The 22,945-nt window shown below is 40.9% G+C and overlaps 1 protein-coding gene across 3 annotated transcripts in view; it reads left to right on the top strand.

Annotated features, from left to right (window-relative positions):
• Positions 1 to 4,285, top strand: part of CHAF1B (chromatin assembly factor 1 subunit B) — a 30,713-nt gene extending 26,428 nt beyond the window's left edge. For all 3 annotated transcript variants that reach the window (XM_084612905.1, XM_084612907.1, XM_084612906.1), the window contains exons 14-15: positions 2,903 to 2,997; positions 3,534 to 4,285. In XM_084612905.1, the coding sequence (XP_084469031.1) occupies positions 2,903 to 2,997; positions 3,534 to 3,655 (217 nt within the window). In that variant the 3' untranslated portion in view covers positions 3,656 to 4,285. The remainder of the gene's footprint in view (positions 1 to 2,902; positions 2,998 to 3,533) is intronic.
• The last annotated feature ends 18,660 nt before the right edge of the window (positions 4,286 to 22,945 follow it).

Below are 22,945 nucleotides of genomic sequence, written 5' to 3'. Positions count from 1 at the left end.
TGCTGAAAAGGATCTGGGGGGGGTTATAGTGGATCATAAATTGCATGAGAGTCAACAATGTGATGCAATTGAGAAAGTGGTTAATAGTATTCTTGGGTATACTAACAGGAGTGTCATATGTAAGACACAGGAGGTAATTGTCCCACTCTGCTTGTACTGGTGAGGGCTCAGCTGATGTACTGTGTGCAATACTGGATGCCACACTTTAGGAACGACGTGGACAAATAAGAAAGAATCCAGAGGAGAGCAACACAAATAAGAGGTTCACAAAACATGACCTATGAGAAAAGGTTTAAAAAAACTGGTCATGTTTAGTCTTGAGAAAAGACTAGGAGAGAACCTGGTAAGTCTTCAAGTATGGAAGGGCTGTTAAACTGGCTCATGATTAATTGTTCTTCATATCCACTGAAGGTTGGACAAGTTGTAAGGGGCTTAATTTGCAGCAAGGGAGATTTAGGTTAGATATTAGGATAGTTGAGTTCTGGAACAGGTTTCCAAGGGAGGTTGTGGAATCCCCATCACAGAAGGTTTTTAAGAACAGCATGGACAAACACCTGTTAAGGATGGTCTAGGTATATGTGCTGCCTCAGTGCAGGGGGCTGGACTTGATGACCTCTCGAGATCCTTTCCAACCTTACATTTCTGTGACTTTGTGCCATAACATAGAGACAGCTGTCTGCAAAAAGAAAAAGAAAACATTGAAGTGTTTAGTTACCTTGTTTGTCACACTCTGCCCCATTTTTTATACTTAATTTTTAAATGGCATGTCTGGTAGATTTAACAGAAGAAAAGCACAAGCAATAAGTTGCTGGGAAAGTGTAATTTTTTTAAACAGTGTTTGTCAACAAACGTCTGCAGAAGAAAGGGTAATCCAGCAGAAAATTGGCATTTCCCCCAGAAGATGCAAAGTCAGAACTGTCCAGTGGAGGTATAGATAAGAGATTCAACTACAGTTAAAGGACTTGCCCGTACAGTGGAAGGACTTTCTTAAGAGGCAGAGTAGAAACCTGGTCTTAGCAGCCAATTTTAATTTTAAAAATGTCTTTCATATATATAACATGTTTTGAAGTCAAGAATCAAGTACTGTGTTGCTCTATATCCACATATTCATTCAAGGAAAGTGTATCTAAAAATTAAAACATTTCTGTCTTTAAGAGTTAAATTTTCTGTTCAGAATATCCCATACCAAAGGTAGCCAGGGAAAGTGTGTGTGTGTGTAAAACACATCTATACCATTGTAGTTAATTGAAGCAGTAATTAAATAAGTATAACAAGAAGTCCAGTGGCACCTTAAAGACTAACAGATTTATTTGGGCATAAACTTTTGTGGGTAAAAAACCCACTTCTTCAGATGCATGGAGTGAAAATTACAGATGCAGGCATTATTATACTGACACATGAAGAAAAGGGAGTTACCTCACAAGTGGAGAACCAGTGTTGACAGGGCCAATTCATCAGGGTGGATGTAGTCCACTCCCAATAATTGATGAGGAGGTGTCAATTCCAGGAGAGGGGAAAGTTGCTTTTGTAGTGAGCCAGTCAGTCCCTATTCAAGCCCAAATGAATTTTAGTTCTGCAGTTTCTCTTTGAAGTCTGTTTCTGAGGTTTTTTTGTTCAAGTATGGCTACTTTTAAATCTGTTATAGAATGTCCAGGAAGATTGAAGTGTTCTCCTACTGGCTTTTGTATGTTACCTTTCCTGATGTCCGATTTGTGTCCATTTATTCTTTTACGAAGAGATTGTCTGTCTGGTTTGGCCAATGTACATGGCAGAGGGCATGGCTTGCACATGATGGCATATATCACATTAGTAGATGTGTAGGTGAATGAGTCCCTGATGGTGTGGCTGATGTGGGTGGGTCCTCTGATGGTGTCACTAGAGTAGATATGGGGAGAGAGTAGGCAACGAGGTTTGTTACAGGGATTGGTTCCTGGGTTAGTGTTTCTGTGGTATGTTGTGTAGTGGCTGGTGAGTATTTGTTTCAGGTTGAGGGGCTGTCTGTAAGTGAAGACTGGCCTGCATCCCAAAGTCTGTGAGATTGGGGGATCATTTTCCAGGATAGGTTGTAGATTGTTGATGATGTGATAGAGAGGTTATAGCTGGGGGCTGTATGTGATGGCCAGTGTGTTCAGTTATTTTCCTTATTGGGCCTGTCCTGGGTACCCATCTCGCTCTGTCAATCTGTTTCCTCATTTTCCCAGGTGGGTATTGTAGTTTTAAGAATGCTTATAAAGATCTTGAAGGTGTTTGTCTCTGAGGGATTGGAGCAAATTCAGTTGTGTCTTAGGGATTGGCTGTAGACCATGGATCATGTGATGTGTCCTGGATGGAAGCTGGAGGCATGTAGGTAAGTGTAGCGGTCAGTAGGTTTCCAGTATAGGGTGGTGTTTATGTGACCACCACTTATTTGAACGGTAGTGTCCAGGAAGTCTCTTGTGTGGACTAGTCCAGGCTGAGGTTGATGGTGGGGTGGAAATTGTTGAAATCCAGGTGGAATGCCTCAAGAGTCTCCTTCCCATGGGTCCATATAATGAAGATGTCATCAGTGTAGCTCCAGTAGAGGAGGGGCGCTAGGGGACGAGAGCTGAGGAAGCACTGTTCTAAGTCAGCCATAAAAATGTTGGCATACTGTGGGGCCATGCGGGTACCCATAGCAGTGCCGCTGACTTGAAGGTAAAAGTTGTCCCCAAATCTGAAATGGTTGTGGGTGAGGACAAAACCACGAAGCTCATCCACCAGGTGTACCGTGGCTTGATCAGGGATACTGATCTTAACAGCTTGTAGTCCATCCTCATGTGGAATATATTTATAAATAATTATACTATACAGTACCTTTCAAAGAAGAATTTGTGGAAGTGAGGTATTAAAAGCAGTTGAATTGTATCTCTGTTTTATTTTTAAGGAGAATAAACTTGATTCCTCTGAAGACAGACACGTCAAACTCAACACACACAAATCTAGTGTCCACACCTTCCTCCTCAGAAGCAATTCAACATGGTAAGCCACTTTCTGATCATAATATATAAGATTCGCTGCTCAGCCATTTCATTCCAAATTACATTATTATGGATCTTTGACTAGTTTGGTAAATATGAAAATTTTAGTTCAAACATGAATACAGAGGGATTAATGACAAATTCAGAAACTTGTGTCTCCAACTCAGTTTTGGAAGCTGCGGCTTAACAGTATTTTGGACAATATAAAGTGAGTTATTGTTCTCAGTCCAGTTGCTAGTGGACAGATGTCCACATTAGTCATCAGCAACACAGTTGATGTTAGTTAGAATCTTGGCTGTCAGTCTCAACACCCAGGCATTGAGTTATTCACCTCCACTTCAGACTGGTGGGTTTTACGAGCCAGTTTTCACTGCTGCTCCTGCATGATGCCTGTACAGTGGATAAAGGACTTTGGTATACAGGGCTGTCAACTCAGCATCTTTCATGCATGCTAAATTAACTTTTAATTTTTTTTAAATGAAAAATAATGAACAAGAAATCAAACTAAGTGAATTTCATTATTTCCCAATATTTCAGAGATACCTTCTCCCTCTGATGATCCTGTGCACAATCCCCCAGCATCTAAACGTCCCAGAATTGATGAAACTCCTGTCTCGGTATCTCCTGAAGACCAAACCAGCTGTAGTTCAAACAACTGAAGACCAAAATTTCAATAAACTCACTGTCTGGGGGCAGTGCAACTAGACCAGAAAGTAAATTCCCTTTCTGCAAGTGATAGAGAGCCTCAACTGCTAAATAGAGTATTAAGGGGGTTTAACATAAGGTGTTGTGAAGGAGGGTATCTGCAGCAGAAAAGACTGATTTTCTGCAAAAATCCTGTTCTGGGGAAGTGAAAATAGTTGGAACTTAACTCTGCTTGTATCGGCCCTTGAACACTGCTTTCTAAACCAAGTAGTGTCAACTGCATGATAAAGCATAGTGTTTGTAGGCAATATTGGTATAGAAATGTCTTGACAACCTAACAGTCTCCTTCATAATCATCTCATTGATATTTTTAAAGTATTAAGTCTTCCAGCAAGTCTATGTCTTGCAAAAGAGTGGGATTTTTAAGGATTTGTCTGTCTTCATAGTGTTTTAATGTGGCTAACAACTGTTTAACTGAGGCAATTGACTTCTACATTGCACAGTTAAGTTTATCAGTTCACAAGATAATTATGCACTCTGACTTTCATTCCATTTGGATGTTTAATGTTTATGTGCTCCACACTTGAAAATGCAGTGCAATATCAGTGGTATAATTGAAATAAAAGTCAAACTCATAACTGCAAGGAAGTGAAAAATATTTTTGTTTAAATGTTATGGGCATTCAACAATAGAAACAGATTCGTCTGTTCATTCTCTGTATTAAAAAATTGCAGGCATGAGGTTTTCTAGGGACAGCAAAGGATTGCGATATATATGTTGAGATTACTGGTTTTCCCCGTTTTTCCATAATCCAAAACCTGCTCCCTTAGCAAAAAATAAATACGTAAAACCAATGTATGTTAAGGTTTTAATTTGTTTGTTTTTGCACTTAGTGCTCTTTGTGTACGTAACATGAGACCTTAGGTTTGGAAACAGTGAAATCAAAATGGAACTATTGTGAAACCTACTACACTTCAGAATGTTCAGCCCTGGTGGTGAAGGTTGGAGAAGGAGCAAGGGAGTACTTTGTAACATGCCTTCCCTGTTTAAAAGAAAATGTAAGATAATGGTTAAATAAGTGAAAGTCCCTTTTAATTGACTTAAACTGCCACTTAAAACCCTTTTTCAGGTAATCTCTTCTGGTTAAGCCTCTGCTTCCAACATTTGAAGTGTTAATGTACATAGTTGGAAAAAAAAAAGTTCCAAATTCATATTAAAGCTTTTTTCTACCTATACTGTTCCCTGGTTTTGGTTGTTTCACTATAAAATTGTTTTTAAAATATGTAATTTACTTATTGCTTATTTCATGACTGCATGAGAAACAACTAATTCAAAAAGAGGCAAATTAAAATGAAAGTTCTTCAGAAATGGGTTGAATAAAATAGTGTTCATATGGAAGAAATGTTACTTAATAAATTCTTGTCAGTGAGACAGTGTTAAGCAGATGCTAAAGTACTTTGCTGAATCAGGGTCTATTGAACATTTCTGTTGAAGTTTGATATATACAAACGGGGGGGAAACATCTTACTTGCATTTCTGCTCAGGATCTTTGAAGAAGAGGATGGGGCTGAGCTTATTAGATTTATCCAAATCTTGAGCATCCTAAAATAGGAAATGGAAAGAAGATACTACCAAACTAGGTCAGATGTTCACACAGTCGATTAAAAATATTTTTAAAGATCCCTACCAATGGTGACTGATAGACATTTACATCTAAAGTCCTCTTTGCTATTTATGTTTTGGTTTTTTTTTGCTCAGTTTGGGCCATGAAAACACTAGTCATCTCCACTTTCTGGTTTCCGTATACAGTGACCAATATAGTGCTGCAATATTTGGGTTGTGTGCGCTGCAAGGGACAGTTTAAATTCAAACCCTTATAAACATTAATTGAAATATTTTTCTGCAGTTTTATAAAACCTGATTTTAAACAAAGTAGGCTACCCTCTACACTGAGGACTGGTAAGTAATAATGGGTAATACTATTCACTTCATCTTCATTTTTGCTGTGGTTTAAAAGAGATGTGTGCTCAAAGACCATTGCACTTAAAACCATATAAGCCAGATATGGAAAAGAGTTACTGGTTGTAGATTAGCCAGCCAGCTCATTGTTAATGCTTTCTCTAGTCTAATCATAAGTGTCACAAGAAATAGGGCTTCTGCCACTTCCCTTTGAAAACTATTCCACATCTTGACTGGAAGCTTTTCCTGGTGTTTGTTCTACATTTACTGTTTTTATAATTTCATCTCATTATTCCTAGTAGTTCCCTCTTGCCACAATACTTCCTTTGTTTTCTTGTTTACTGCCCTTAGTTACTGGTAGATTGTTGTCTCCCCTCTCTTCCTCTTTGCTCAGCAAAGTCATATGTATTTAGCTCTTTTAATCTTTTCTCATAAAACCAGGTCCCACATCATTTTTATTGCTCATCTCTGAACAGCAATAATAATACATTCAAATAAGTACCATCCCTTTTTATTTTTTGACACAGTACTATATTACGATGATTTCTTTTCACATTTAGATACCTCCCACATCTGTTTTACAGAAGTAAATTGTTGGTAAGTTCATTAGCCAGTTCTTTCCATTCCTAATTATGTATATCAACTGGACTAGCTGATTCATATATTTCATATTTAAGTAATTTCTTATTGGCAGTCTGTCAGTACATCATCGAATATCAGGGTTGGAAGGGACCTCAGGAGGTCATCTAGTCCAATCCCCAATTTTTGCCCCAGATTCCTAAATGGCCCCCTCAAGGATTGAACTCACAACCCTGGGTTTAGCAGACCAATGCTCAAACCACTGAGCTATCCCTCCCCCCCAAGACCTTTTTCGAGGTCTTCCATATGTCCAAGTCATCCATTCACCTTACTGGTTGATTACCAGTTTAATCTTTGTGTTGAACAAGATGATGGATTTTTTCCACTAGGCTGCTGAATACCATTCAGTTGTGGATAATATAATAACAGTGTGAAGAATAACTTGTCCAGAAACACAGGCATGAGAATTCTAAGCAAAAAGTGAGGGTTAGCTGTCCTCTGGATATCACTGTTCTTCATCTTGGGGGATGTGGGGAAAAGATATTGAAGCTAGCAGTATAAAACAACAAAACAACATGGTGGATTAAGAAGAGTTGTGGGATTTTAGGACAGTAAACAATTTTATCTCTGATATATGTGCTTCCAAAAATATTGGTTCTGTTACCAACAAGAGCTTCCTCCTTACAGTTAAATATAGTGACGGGGGAGGAGATGTTTTTATTTTCTGATGAGTAGCATCTCATGTAGCTCACAGAACAAGTATTCCCTCTCCAACAACACATGCAATTTTAAAAAATAGAATATTTTTATTAGAACAAGTGAACTATGTAAATGACTTTCACTTAAGTGTTCTATATGCCAAGACATAAGTAAGGCTACATGGGTCAAACGAAATACATTATACAGATTTAAATAAGTAAAATAAGAAATGGAACAAAATATAAACAGTGCAACAAAACTCTGTTAAGGAGAAAAGGTTGACGCTAGATGGCTACCAAGACCCACTTATATTTTCAGGAATAAATAAGCATAATTTTTTAGTTAGTTAGTTTTTCCTTCATGGCTAAAATTTCCCACATTTTCCTAAACCCAGTTTTCAAGCTTTGACTTTTCTCCGGTCAACAGTAACTTGCAATAGCTAGTAACAAAAGACATGGTTTTTTTCCATTTTAGAAAAAAAATATTACCTATTCCTGTTGGGTTAATGAAGATACTCAAGGTTATTTTATAAATGGCCGAGTGAAGTGAGGTCTTATGCTCAACTCGATGGCATTTTTTGTTTGGCTGTAATTTTGGAATGCAATATCTGATCAATTCCAAAATTTCAGGGAATGTTTTTGATATCAATGGTTAGAACCCTAGTTATTTTGCTGAAAACCAGAAGGGAGAAATGAGGAACACATGGAGTCCATTGCATCTGGTTAAATACACTTAGCCTTATTGACCTTGTTGAAGCTTATTTCTACACTGGGTCCACGTGACTTGTGCCCACAAACCCGTTCTTTCCAAGCCTGCGCTTGCAAGACACTGTGATTTCTAGGGGCATATCCAAGGTTCTTAGTGCCTTTGTTAGCTGTAGCTGCCCTAGGGCTTGGTTCATAATGCATTTTTGGAGACTTTCTGTCCAACCCACCATACTTGACTGGAAGTGCTCTTGGCCTGCCAAGCCATTTTTTGGGTGTGCACAATCCTTATAACTGGAGACAACACCATGTATCCAGCACTGATAGAAGACCTTCTCCTGCTTGCACTTTCACTCCTATTTCAGGAATCTGGCAGAGCAGCTGTGAGGTGCTGGTGGACATTACTGCAGTGGTATCTGTTTTATCGAAAGCACTTCTCGGAATGGGGTATAGCCATGGCATCTGCAACCCAGTTGATGCAGTTCATGCCTGTTGCCATAGCTGCAGATTCACAATATGTCGATTGCAAAAAGAAAAGGAGGACTTGTGGCACCTTAGCGACTAACCAATTTATTTGAGCATGAGCTTTCGTGAGCTACAGCTCACTTCATCGGATGCCATCAGATGGCATCTGATGAAGTGAGCTGTAGCTCACGAAAGCTCATGCTCAAATAAATTGGTTAGTCTCTAAGGTGCCACAAGTCCTCCTTTTCTTTTTGCAAAGACAGATTAACACGGCTGTTACTCTGAAACCTGTCAATATGTCGATTGACACTTCTGGAGCAGGGCCACAAGCACAGACTGGTGGGACCGCATTGTCATGTGGACCTGGGATGACCAGCAGTTGTTCCAGAACTTTCTCATGAAGAAGCAGATGTTCCTAGAGCAGTTTGCATGGGGGGAGACCAGGCAGGTCCAGAGGCAGATCATTATAGCCATCTAGAAGCAGGCTATCCCCAGAGTGCTACAGGTCTATGGCTAACCATTTTGGTGATAGCAAGTCAACTGGGGTGGGGTTGTACTGATGGAGGTTTGTGAAGCGATCAGAATAATTGCTGGCTTTGAGATAATGGGCTTTCCACACTGCACTGGGGCTACTGATGGGACTAATGTGACCATAACTTGTTCTTTGGAAAGAGCACATAAGCACATAATGGTCCATAGTTCAAAACAATGCTTGATGGCAGCCGTTAACACCTTCCAGCACAAGAATAGCTACCTTCCTCCCCCACCCCAATCTCAGCTCTACCATTCATCCCAATGCAGTTTAAAAGGTTGACACTCTGAATGATTTATCTCCCAGATAGAAAGAAAGGATGTAAGAATGGAGGGGGCATGCAGGAAATGGGGCACCCTGGCCTGGGGCAAGAAGGGAATGAGGTTATACAGAAGCCCTGAGATGCGGGGTGGGGGATACAGGAGGAATCCCTGAAATAGAGGGAGAATGACACAAGCAGTTTGGGGGCAGCAGGAGGGAGATGGAAGAATGCAAGGAGCCCCTGGTGTGTGCAATGCTTGTGGCCTACAGAAAAGCATGTGCCCCTTCTCTTTTTGTTCTGGGAAATTATAACTTTGTAATGTTTTGGCCAGTTCCACTAATATATAACCTCACAGATTGTTGCTGACTACATATAAAGGTTTCCTGATTTGCCAGTGAATTTGGCTTCCTCCTGTTGGAATTTTTCACTGAACGCCAGAGGTATATGTACCTAAACAAAAAATATATACTGACACATTTTAAAAAATGGTTTATGGTATCTATATACTATAGCTGTATTTGATTTATTGGCATTATGAGTTGCCAGCTTGTTTGGCAGTCCTATTTAATAAGAGGCAGCTTGGTGGTATGTTTTAAGTTATAACATACAGAATACACTGTACTGTATTAAGCCACTCCTGCTTTTCACACCATTCACTTTTCCTCTCATTTATTACATTCCATTTATAAAGAACTGTTCTGTCACTGTTCAGATGCTCTGGAATGTTGTTACATGGCAATAGCAAACTTGTGATAGGATTGGTTGTCATAACTTACATAAATAGATTAATATTATAGTTAGTTATCGAGTTGGAAATACGGCATTTCAAAATTTAATGTAGAAGGGCTAGATTTTTGAAAGTGCCTAGAACTTAATTGGGTCCAGATTAAAATGCTGAGCACTATTGAAAATTTGGCCCAGAGTAACCAAAGATTATTTACCAAACTCATAGATAGCCCAGGAATTTTATTTCAAGTAATTGTATTGTATTGTTTAAGAAAATAAATAAAAAGGCATCTGGAAAATGCTGAAAAATTAGTGCTTTTCTAATCTGGAGGATTACAGGTAAATGATGGCTAGTCTCCATTTGTCTCTAATTGAAGTCTTGTGTATCACACGTTACTAATCATGGCTTTGACTAACTCATGTACACCCATAGATTATACTGCACTGTTTTCCAGCACAGGAGATGGAGAACAATGCTGCTTCTCTCTGCTACTATCACTCCTCATATGGAGAGAAGGGAGGTAATCTTGGGATTTGAGCTTTGTTAGCGTGGTACTCGGCATGCTTCTCCCTCATCCTTCACTAATCAGAGAGGAGGCAGCTGCACTGGCAGGCAGAAAGATTCTCCTAGGAGCCGACTCAGCTCCCTCTCTATGCCCCCTTCTGGCTCTGAGTACAGAACAGAGAATTCAATCAGGCAGGCATGAGACTGAGCCCACCTGCCCAGCAGCAGTTCTTGCTTCTTCTTACCTTACCTGTTAGGGAGGTCCAGATGTGAGAAGCAGACTGGATCTTCCTGCAGCAGTTTTCAAACTGTGGGCACGACCCCCTTTTAATGGGGTCACCAGGGCTGGTGTGGATGAACACCTCTTGTATATTCATCACCGTCTTCATAAAAATTGAACAATTTGCACTGAACGCCATGTGACATGGTAGAGTATCACAAGGACATTAGCACATCTTTCTGTTCCCTTTACTTGAGGTACACAAGAGATGTTCTGGTGGTGATGGTGATAAATCCTGTAAACAATCCCTCGCAGACTTTGGGCCCAAAACATTGGTCACTGATAGCTCTGCCTTGGTTCTTGCACAAGACAATGTTTTAACAATATTTGAATTGCAAGCTTATTGCCATTGACCATGCTGTTGCAACGCAGGTTGTGTTTAACTGTATGGTAAAAGGTTGCAATTTCCTATGTGTTGTAACACCACACTATGCTACAATTCTGTCACTTCTAGTGTTTGTAGTCACCAAAAATTTGCTAATGGTTGTCATACTTTTGGCCTGTGTGCTTTCTTATGTCTATCAGTTGCTGTAATGCTGCCTTACATCAGTCTCACCTCTATGCCCAATAGCAAATTCATGTACAAAAGGCTTTACCAGAACTATCTCTGGTATATTTTCTTTCTCATTGACCTTTATATCTATACAGTCTCATTTTTTCTTATTTAAGCCCAGGACTGTCTGAAGTTCTTGCTGTTTCATTTACCCTTCTGAATCTGTTTACCTGATGTGTGTAAATGGTGCTGGAGCTAATGTTAGCTGCTAGGTAGGCAAAATTTCCATTTATTAATTCAATTTAAGTAGGTACATTGGCTCAGTAAATCATGGAATTGATTCTGTACTACATTGTCTAGTTTTAGAAACTTAATATCATTGGAAAATAAGGTAATAAAAACTTGCTTGCAATATTTTCAGAGGGATATTATTTTTAATATGTCAAAATACAGGATCTTGTGCTAATTTAGTATGGGGCAGGCAATTTTTTAATCTAAATAAGTTATAATATGGGACTGTTGGCAGCCCTACACTAAGGTATGTTTTAGCGGAAGAGGGGTTGGTGGGTGAGGAACTGGAGAGTAGAAATTTGGAAGGAGGGGCAAGGGAGGTGGTGTCTGGGGAGCAGGAGGTGCTTGCAGTCTTTTTGGCGGTAGGGTATTGAAGGAAACTTACACTGATAGGAAGCTCTCAGCCTTATGAGGATCCTCCCACATGAGCACAGGAATCTTGGTGATCCATTACACGTGTGTTATTTCTCCTCATCTTCCAAGCATAGAGGCTCCTCTTTTTCCACCCCACCCCAGCCTCTCTTTGTGGCTTCACAGTGTGCTTACCAGCAGGTGAAGCTGTTCAGAAGATGGACTCCCACTCTATTCCTCAGTGTTTCACCTCTGCTCGAAGATAAGAAACAGGAGGTTCCTCTGGGCCCGTGGGTTTCAACCTGCAGTCCGCGGACCCCAGGAGGGTCCGCAGACTTTGTCTGAGATTTCCATTTGAACATTTTTGTGGGTTTGCAAATGAAAAAAGCCACTGCTCTAGGCGTCGCCTCTCTCTAGCTCCAGGCAGGAGCTTTTTCCATTACACTTTTTTCTATTCTTCTCCCTCTCCTTGGTGTCCTCCTCCCCTGCTGTGGGGAGAGGATTTTGAGAACAGGAGTCTGCAGAAAACGGTTATTTGAGGACACATCTGGCCGTGTAGCAGCCCAGCTAAGATCAAAGTGGCTCTAGCACACACCCCAGCTGCACATTACTGCACCAGTTGCCCCCACTCTCCCACGCTGTGGCAGGCAAGCTGAAAGCTGTTTGGGGCGGAGATTCAGCGAAACCTGGCATTTTGGAAGTGTCAGGCCAGAGGTCCTTGGCTGTTTCTCTGTTCTGACTGGGGTGAAAAGTGGCACGACCCAGGAAAGTCTTCAAGAGCCCGGTAAGCCGAAGGGCAGGAAATATAGGCGCCAACTTTGTGGGTGCTCAAGGGCTCAGGCACCCACCTAGGGTGACCAGGTGTCCGGTTTTTGACCGGAACACCCGGTCGAAATGGGATCCTGGTGGCTCCGGCACCGCAGACCGGGCCGTTGACTGTCTGGTTGGCAGCGCTGTGCAGAGGGGCTGGCAGGCTCCCTGCTAGCCTCCGTGCTGCACTGCTCCCAGGAAGCAGCCAGAGTCATCCCCTCCCGCACCCTAGCCCCCTGAGCCAGCCCAGTGAAAATGAGCAAGTGAGTGAGGGTGGGGAGAGTGAGCAACGGGGGAGGGGGTGAAATGGAGTGACTGGGGGCGGGGCCTCAGAGGATGGGCAGGGCAGGGGGCGGGGCAAGAGCATTCGGTTTTGTGTGAGTAGAAAGTTGGCAACCCTACACCAACCGGGGGGAAAAAAGGGGGTGCTCAGCACCTTCAGGGCTGGATGAATCTTTTGTGGGCCCCAGCACCTGGTCCATGGCCTGCCCCCCGCTCCACCCTGACACCCCCCTCCCCCCAAGGCCCTGCCTGCCACTTGCACAGGGGTGGGAGCAAATAGGAGGGAGCACCCACTGGCAAAAACAAAAGTCAGGGTCTGTGGCAGGAAAGACCCATGATGCAGGACCCCTCAGCCCATTCAGACTGCCACAGTAACCAGGTGTTTCTTCCCTAGGTGTTCCAGAAAGGGCTTTAGCAGCACTTGGCATCAACTCCCCTCGTCCCCCCATCCCTTTTATTGGTTTTGTCATCCCCTCTCCCTCTGAGGGAAGCTCTGATTCCCACAGACTCTGAAACCAAAACCCCACGTGGGGTGCTAGTTCCCCTTACATCACAAGGCAGCCCGAGGGCTCCAAGTACAGATCCTGTCCCTCAAACTCTCTGTGGCACGTGGGTTTGTACAGCATGGCCAAACCTGCCATTTCCCCAAACTTTTCATGTTCCTTCCACTGGCTTTTCCTGAGGAAGTCAGCAGAGCGGGCTGGTCCATACTGCTAATTAACCCTCTATTCCCCAGGCTCCCTCAAGTGTGGCCTAGTCCAGTCCTTTCTCTTACTGCTGCTTTCTCTGATTTTTCCTTTCTCAGGATACATGAGTGATCTACCTCATTCATTTACCCAGCAAATCTTCTGTTTGGCTGGCTCGTAAGTCTGTGTATCCCTGTCTCTTTTTTTACCATGCCTGCTGGTTGCTTTACTTACCAATGCTGCCAGCCTGCATATGCCAGTAGACCACCAAAATAGCTGGAATATGCAGGTGGCGGTGTGATTAAGTCTTTCTCCCTCCAGGTTCTCCATGTGTGTTAGATCAGCCTACGCTGCCATTTTCATTGAGCCTGACAGCAGCTTTCAACCAAGTGGCATTGCTGAAAGTTTACTTGTTCTTTCCATCAGCCTTCCAGTTCCAGTGAATGATCTGAAAGGCTGTGATCTAGCACTAAAAGTTCAATATTAAGGGAGGAGAGTGCATCATTTTGTTGCACAGCTGTAAAACCAGTTCAGGAAAACTTTAAAGCTCACAGAGCATTACTGCAGGAACAAGGGGCTTCCTGTATAAGTATTCATGCCCAGCTCTGTTCTTTCCCCCTCTCACCCACCTATCCACCCTGCCAGCTCCTGCTTCTTTAAATTTTTTTTTTTTTTAAAGAAGGCACTTCAAGGGGCAGGACATAGATAGGGCAATAACAAAACAGGTAGCTGTGGAAGCAGAATCTTTACAGCTGCGTGGCTCAGTACGCTGAGTTGCTCAACCATTTCTGAGGAGTTTAATTCAAGCCCTTCCATAAGATGCCTTTGTGTACCATGACCAAAAAAGCACCCCAAAAGCAAAGAAGAAGAAGAAAAAGTCTTCTACCATTTTTCTCTTTAGAACTGAGTTTTCTTCCAAAGTTTTCAAGATTCCCAAGTCAAATTAAAAAAATATATATCCACATAAGGGCTCTCAAAACCATCTGAGAGAATCTTCCTGTAGATTTTGAAGTTCCCCTTCTCCATTCATCCTCCTACCCCACTTTTCTCTAGATCAGTAAAAGGCAGTGGAGGGCAACATTACAAACCATATTTTAGCAGAAACAATTACTCCTTTTCCTGAGTTGTTTTTTTTTTTTTTTTTTTTTTTGGGGTGTTCAAGACTCTTTCTGGGAGGAAGTAATGACAAATTCACCCACTATTTATTCTGTCCAGGCTGATTGACTGGTGCAAGGTCCATTTCTGCCTAAACTCCAGGACTTTCTGATAGAGATTTCTCCACAGGATTTTCACTGTCCTTCAAGGAAACCTGTCCTCATGGGCCATTTTGCCTGTGTCACCAATACGAGTACTTTGCAATGTTGCAGAGCCATTTCCAACTCCAGGCAATGCCCTTAGGCTTTTGCCCTGTTCTCCGTTTTTTCACCATTTTGATGGTCTGTCTCATGTCCATTCTACAACAGGAAGGCAATAGATTACTTGTTAATAGCCCAACCATATGAGAGAACGTCTGTACATAATGACCAGAACTTTCAACTTCTTGAGTCCCTTGGCTTCTTCATAATTTATTGCAACTGTGAAAATGTAAATAGATAAAACCTAGAAAAAATGCTTAAAACCCATAATTTTTGCCTGTGAAAGTTTAAATTGGTAAATGAAAAATGCTTAAAAGCAAACATTGAGATCTGTTGAAATTATTTAAAAAATTGAATTCTAAATTCTTATATTGTTTGTTTACAATAGTATCGACTGTGTGCTAGTCCCTTACCAAGTCCTCTTTAAGGACATTTTGTGCTTCAAGGGCTTCCCAAAATAAGGCGTCTAATTATTAAAACTGCCACCTACATTTGAGCAAAATGACCTGGAACCTCATAGACTTACAGACTTTAAGGTCAGAAGGGACCATCACGATCATCTAGTCTGACCTGCACATTGCAGGCCACAGAACCTCACCCACCCACTCCTGTAATAGACCCTAACCTCTGCCTGAGTTACTGAAGCCCTCAAATCATGGTTTAAAGACTTCAGGTTACAGAGAATCCACCATTTACAGTGAGACATTTTGCCTTCTATAGCATGAATATTCAGGAGAGCTCATAGATTTCTTGTTTGAATCTAAAACCTGTCCACAAATCTGAGTGTTTTCAAGGGATTCTGAGAACCTGAATTTCATGGTGCTCTTAAAAGGACAAGAATACCATTTTGTTTTTCCTGGTAGCAATTACATGGAACAGAAAAAATATTATGTTGATGGGGGAGGGAGCTTTATTCATCTGGAATCCTTGTGTCCAATTTTTTCCCAGATAAAGTGAGTCTCAGGCCTGCAACAGATTTTTTCTATTTTGCCTCTCTTGTGATCCAAGCCCTTCCACATGCATGTTTTAGATATGGTTAGGGTTGCAAATTGTGTTTACACAAAGTATTCCTAAAAAAAAATGGGATGTAATTTTATAATTAGACAGGTGACCAAGGAAGGAGTGCAAAGCATCCATATTCACCATTTCTAGATGGATAAATTCAGGAGCTTGTCAGGCCTATACATTTTTATAAAAGATCCCCTTCCTGAGAGAACTCACTCAGTCAGGCATTTGGTCATTTCCTGAGTAGAACAGTGTAGTACTTCATTCAAGTAATTTTGCCTTCTGGCTACCTGGTTTTCAGTGCATTTTTTTTATTGCTTTCAAATAGCTATGTTGTTGTTGTCTGTTCTGAGTTTTGGACACATGGCTCTGCAGTCTCTCTCTTGGTTTGTAACCCTTCATGTAGAGGTGAAGGAAGAAGAAAGAAAAAAGACAAAAATAAACAAACATCCTCAACTAAAAGGTGCTTTTTCTTTGTTCGCTTTTCTCTATCTTTTAAGCTTCCGTCATTTGTGGAGAGTTTAGTTTTTACTGCTGCCTACATTCCAGTTGTCTGGGGATCACTGAACACCAGGTGTCCATGAGGGAGAAAAGTAAAATTTACTTACCCTTCTGTGATTTGTCCTTTTCCGAAATGGGCACCAGGTGCCAATGAGACACCATTCAGGGTGTCACCTAATTTGCATTACCTTTTAGTTGGCGGGAAATATGTTAATCCTTCCTTTTGAATCCCTTCCTTTTTCCTTTTTTTTTCCCCCCCTTTTCTGCAGAGAGAGATGGAGAGAAATATTGGGATTGCCTTATATTGGGATCTTGTTTTGGCGTAAGTATTCATATCCATTTTTGTAATATAAAGGAATATGTAGATTAACCATCCTGCTTGGCTATAGCTAATCTTTCATTATTGATCAGAATTTATAGTTCCCTTTCTCTGGTAGAGCAGTGAACTGGGGAGTTAGAGAGACAATCCGCTCTCTGATAAGCTCCACTTGCTGGTACTATGTTGCAAAGCTAGAGAGAGGTGTGGAAAAGGAAAAGCTCCTCTGGTCTTGGAAGGCGAAAAGGAATAACTTAGTTGTTATGGAACACTCAGGGCTGATGGCACAAAAGGGAGAAGGAAAAATTACGGGAAGGTAAGTAAATTTTACCTGTCTCTTCTCCTCCAGTTTTGCTGGCAAAGTTACTCTACTGGATCTATAGCTGCATGGGTCAGACACTTCTTCACATAAGTAGAAAATGATCACCTCTGCAGTGCAGAGCTTTCATTGTTATAAGTTACCATCGGACACCTCTATACAGAGTAATATTTAAGTGATCTTACTACCACATTTTTCTTCTTCCTGCATTGACTTCTTTCCTCCTCTGGGTTAGATGTCACTGTGTTAGGCCTTGTCTGTGTGCAAATTTTGCAGTGTTTCACTGAAACCAGTGAAAAAGGATGTGTGGACACTCTGATTTTGGTTTGAGTGGCTTATTTCAGTTAAGCTTAGAGCTGTACATAATTGCCTAATGATAAACCTGATGTAAATGGAAGTGAAGTGTCCACATACCCTTTGGCACTGGTTTAAGTAAGCAGGTATAAAATCACACTTTTTAACCTCATGTGGTGCACCACTGTCTGTACCCTCAGGTAGTGGGGGCTGCAGGAACCTTGCTATTCCTCTCTCTGTTGCTAACACCAGTGGAGCTGTACCACTTGGAAATATTTGGGGTAGGGTGGGAGTCTAAGGGCTAGTCTACACGAGAAGTGCTGCCGTGGCGCAGCTACACATCGGTGCAGCTGCACTGCTGTAGCGTGTCTGGTGAAGACGCTCTATGGCAGTGGGAGAGAGCTCTCCCGTTAGTCCAACAACTCCACCTCCACAAGAGGTGGTAGCTATGTCGGCAGGAGAAGCTCTGTTCACATAGCGCTGTCCACTCTGGCCACTAGGTCGGTATAACTTATGTCGCTCACGTCACGCACACCCCTGAGCGACATAAGTTACACCAAAGTATGCAATAGTGTAGCTCTCGCCTGAATGTGGACCAAGCCTTTGGGGAAGAACACGTGGATTAAACCTGCAGGTAGAAGAGATGCATTACGTGACTTGACACTGCAGTATTTAAACTCAACATTTGTAAGTCTGACCATATGAAGTTTTGGTATCTCTGACATATGATGAATTATTACAAAAAGATAACTCCTGGGAATCAATAACAAGCAAAAGTAGTCGTTCTTTCACGTGCAATAGTTACATAAAACTTTCTACAATTACAGTATTTTGTCTTGATATAAATGCTGAATGCTTTTGTTTCATGATGTGCAGTATAATGTACAATAACAAATAAAGGTGAGTTATTGTTGGTTACAAGTATTTTTCTTGAATATTAAATACTACATAGTTACAGAAAGTATATTTATTATAATAATAACAGCACCTTGCATTTATACCATGTCCTTCATCCAAGAATCTCAAAGCACTTTACAGACCATTAATATGCATTAGTGGCTGTGATTATTGCTTTGAATATTAGCTATTTGTAATAGATAAATAGATTTTAAGATTAATAAATTTTAGGGCCAGAAGGAACCATTAGATCATTTAGTTCTAGTCTGAGCTCCTATGTAACACAGGCCACAGAATTTCACCCAGTACACAGTTTGTCACATGGTATTGTTTCTGCTATTTGATTGCATATTCCCAGAACCTCAAACAGCTTTCAAAATGACCTTGTAATCTTGCAGAGGTTGTGAATATTGTCAAAGTAAATTCTGTCTTTTATTCAAATGATATTTGCAAATGCCTTTTAACCTACTTGTAGTTCCACCAACTCCCATTAAAGTTCACGGGAGTTGAGAGCACAGGATTTGGCGTGCTTTTTGCAACATTATTAAAAAGGGATTCTTTGACATGGTTGACTAACTAGAAAAAAAGTGATCGTGATGTTAGACTATGTAATTGCTCCATAATTTACAAAAAGAAAAGGAGGACTTGTGGCACCTTAGAGACTAACCAATTTATTTGAGCGTACGCTTTCATAAGCTACAGCTCACTTCATCGGCAGCCGATGCTTCAGGCTGCTACTCTGAAACCTGTCCTTAATTTACAGTTTTTTTATCTTGTGTAGAATAATTTAAAATGCGTTTGTTGAGATTGTGCTCAAAATCCACATGCTAAAAATCATAACAAACTTTTGTTATGCCCATAGCACTCATAAATTAAAGCAATTAAGTTGTTTTTCTTTGTTTCTTTCATAATAATTCAAAGCCATTAGTTCACATACTGGAGTAATGGAGGGACTTTAAAACTTCACTTTAAACCATTTTGGATTATAGGACCACAAAAGAGCATCTGACGTTACTATTTTTTCCTCAGAGCTACTAGAACTAAAAAAAAGCCACAAGGACTATTTTCAAATTTGTAAAATAAAATCACTTCTGATCAGAGCAGTCAGGATTCAGCCTGAAGTGAATTTTTACATATGAGCTACAAATCCACAAAAATAGGGTTTGCAATAGAAAGACTGATGCAATGTTAACTATTTTAATCACCCTCACTCTGTACAAATTACAGTAAAAAGGGGGGATTTGGGATATTAATAATGTCATAATTGTAGAAACTATTTTTAAAAACAAAACTTTATTGCTTTTCTTGCGTTAGCAGGAGCACTCAGAGGAAATAATTAGCTTCCTGGTACTTAATGAATTCAGACTCATGCCTGAGCAATTACTCCTACTAGCCACATGATGGCAATATTGCTAATCTTTAACTTTTATTAGTCTGAATAATTTACTTGCTCAATATGTTTTTGTTTCGTAAAAAGGCATGTAAATTATATGTTAATACTTAAGCTTCTCTGTTGTTTACAAGAAATCTGTTTCATGACAGACTATATTTTTTATGTTCCAGATATATTTGATTCACATTTTGTATTTGACCACGCCTTACATGTGTAATTTCAGGAAATTACCTCAACCTGTGACACCACATAGCTGTATATCGGGCTATACTTCTCAAATGTGTGGTGCTAGAAGCTGTTTAAATATTCATTGAAGACACAAAATGGGGGAGCAACGAAACTAGTAAAAAGTGTAAAATGAAGGAATTGTTTCCAAAGATTGCTGTAAACTCAGTTTCATGATTCAGCATTTCTGATGGTTATCAAGCCCCATATCTTCACATAATGCTTTACATACATTCCCTGCCCTGAAGAATTTTCAGTCTAAGGCACTAGTCCTGCAATCTGTTTTGCGTGGGGAGACCCCCACACCTGCTTGGAGCTCGCTGCAGGAGCAGGACCGAATTTAGACAAATCTACTTAGATAAACATTCAAATGTAAGAGGTTGCAGAGGCAGCACCAGTGATAGAAATGATATAGGAAGGCCTCATGACAGCCAAAGGCTTCAATGAGGGATCTGAAAGAAGCAAAAGAAGGCACTTTCTGCACAGGAAGAGGGAGACTCTCCCAAGTGCAGAAGTGTACCTGAAAGAAGGTTCAGGGTTGAGAATGAGAGGCAGTAATGCAGAGAGTAGTTAACAGAAGGGTGATGGAGGCATAGGGTGAAATGAAAATAATGTTGACCGTAACAAACAATGAGAGAACATTAGGTTTGTGTGAGGTGGAAGTGAAGTTGGGTCCAAAATAAATAATGTTACCTTGTAACTAGAAATAGTTGAGAGGTCCTGTATGCTTCCAGCTCAAAAAGAGCTGGATTTCAGCATGCCAGACAAGAAAAAGCAATTGTTATCTTTTTATAAGCTAGAGTGTAACCTGTCAAAGCGTTGTCCCTAGTGGGAACTAAGTAATTTCTGAAATGGTTCAGCTATAAAATGGAACAGGACCTGGCCCCAATGAGAGAGCACAGTTGATTTTAAGTAAGATCCTCATTAATGTCCACAAATAATATAGGTGATAAATACAGGCAGTTTTTGGTAGAGGCTGGGGAAAATCTGTTCCTTGTGCCAATGTAACTATCATCTTGACAAATTTTTTGCCAGATTACAATTTGAATGAATATTTAATGTAAAACATGCAACCTACTCTAATAAGAGCACATTCATAATTTTTAACACACTAATCCGGTCCAGAATTCACTTGGCTTTGCTCCTTGGTAAGGGATACTTTAAGAAGGAAATTTTGGACTGCAGTTACAGTTGGCTGAAGTTTTCAGTACATGAGCAGCTGTAGAAGCCAGATTTTCTGCAATAAGTAAGGCTGCTACAATCCTGACGTTACTTTGATTTTTTTTTAATGAAAAAGCCCATATACAGTTTATGACTTCTCATACAATTATTTGTTTTAGCAAAAAAGAGATCTGCCAAACACAGCAGGTAGTTAATATCCAATTCAGATTGAAACCACCACATTCAAATAGGAAAAGCACTACTGGCTACATCCTTTGGGATTCTGTGATTAATCTATAGGGAGATGTTAGTGCTTTCTCCATATGAATGTACATGTAACATACTTTATGAGGCATTAAAAATCTTCAATCCTAAGTAACACAAATCAGATGATTTAACTCATCCTCTACTGAAATATCTCCCTTCTTAGCTGGAGATGAAACATGCTTTTATGGATTCAGCAGTGAGCTGGGATACTTTTGTGGATCTGGTAGGAGATACCTGGCTCATTGGTATGCTGGGTGATCATGGTGCAACCCACACTTACACAATTGGTACTCTGTCCCCTGCTAGCGGCTGGGACATACAGAGAGGTTTGAGCATGCTACAGCCTTCGAGTGAACAGGCCTGTGTCTTTTAGCTCTGGCAGTAGAGGCTCATGCTTTTAGATCCAGCGGTCCAAGGTACCATCCCCGCTGCTGACAATTGACCCAGCAGCCTCATGTTACACTGGGAAATTCACTTACTCTCTCTGTACCTCATTTCCCATTTGTAAAAAATAGGGATAACAAAACTTCCCACTCTCACAAGAGTGCTGTGAGGCTAAATGCATTAGTGTTTGTGAGACACTCAGATACTGCAGTGATGGTAGCCAGGTAAGTACCTGGGTAGATAGCACAGAATAATATTACTTTCCTACTCCAGATATCGCCTAATATTTTACAAAGTGATGTGTTAAATATTGATAGTGCGGAGATTATATGTAAATAGAGCCACTATTAGCTATTTATTAATACATTATAGTACTCACTCAGGTTTGGATATTAGAACCTGTTCTTGAGCAAGGCATATCCCCCACTCATTTTGAAAATGTGCTACATAGTTGGATTAATGAACTAATCTAGTTTAAAAAATCACCCTTTATTTCTTATCACAGGCGTTCATTATTTTGTTCCCACCCAAATGGGAGGTTTTTATTGCTCCCAGCCTTTCCAGATTTGTGTGTCTATCCATCACAAAGTGCTTATAACCATAGGAAAGATGGGCTGAATCAGTTTAGCAAAATTTAGGTCTCATGGTGAACAGGAAATGTTGAAAGCTTTTTTTGGGGGGGGCGGTTTTGTTCAATATCTTCATAAATGATCTGGAGGATGGTGTGGATTGCACTCTCAGCAAATTTGCGGATGATACTAAACTGGGAGGAGTGGTAGATACGCTGGAGGGCAGGGATAGGATACAGAGGGACCTAGACAAATTGGAGGATTGGGCCAAAAGAAATCTGATGAGGTTCAATAAGGATAAGTGCAGGGTCCTGCACTTAGGACGGAAGAACCCAATGCACAGCTACAGACTAGGGACCGAATGGCTAGGCAGCAGTTCTGCGGAAAAGGACCTAGGGGTGACAGCGGACGAGAAGCTGGATATGAGTCAGCAGTGTGCCCTTGTTGCCAAGAAGGCCAATGGCATTTTGGGATGTATAAGTAGGGGCATAGCGAGCAGATCAAGGGACGTGATCGTCCCCCTCTATTCGACATTGGTGAGGCCTCATCTGGAGTACTGTGTCCAGTTTTAGGCCCCACACTACAAGAAGGATGTGAATAAATTGGAGAGAGTCCAGCGAAGGGCAACAAAAATGATTAGGGGTCTGGAACACATGAGTTATGAGGAGAGGCTGAGGGAACTGGGATTGTTTAGTCTGCAGAAGAGAAGAATGAGGGGGGATTTGATAGCTGCTTTCAACTATCTGAGAGGTGGTTCCAGAGAGGATGGTTCTAGACTATTCTCAGTGGTAGAAGAGGACAGGACAAGGAGTAATGGTCTCAAGTTGCAGTGGGGGAGGTTTAGGTTGGATATTAGGAAAAACTTTTTCACTAGGAGGGTGGTGAAACACTGGAATGCGTTACCTAGGGAGGTGGTAGAATCTCCTTCCTTAGAAGTTTTTAAGGTCAGGCTTGACAAAGCCCTGGCTGGGATGACTTAATTGGGGATTGGTCC

Source organism: Lepidochelys olivacea, assembly GCF_965140295.1.
Source record: "Lepidochelys olivacea isolate rLepOli2 genome assembly, chromosome: 1".
In the NCBI taxonomy this organism is placed as follows: domain Eukaryota; kingdom Metazoa; phylum Chordata; order Testudines; family Cheloniidae; genus Lepidochelys; species Lepidochelys olivacea.
The sequence above is the reverse complement of the archived record's forward strand: the minus strand, read 5'-3'. Positions and strand labels throughout refer to the sequence as shown.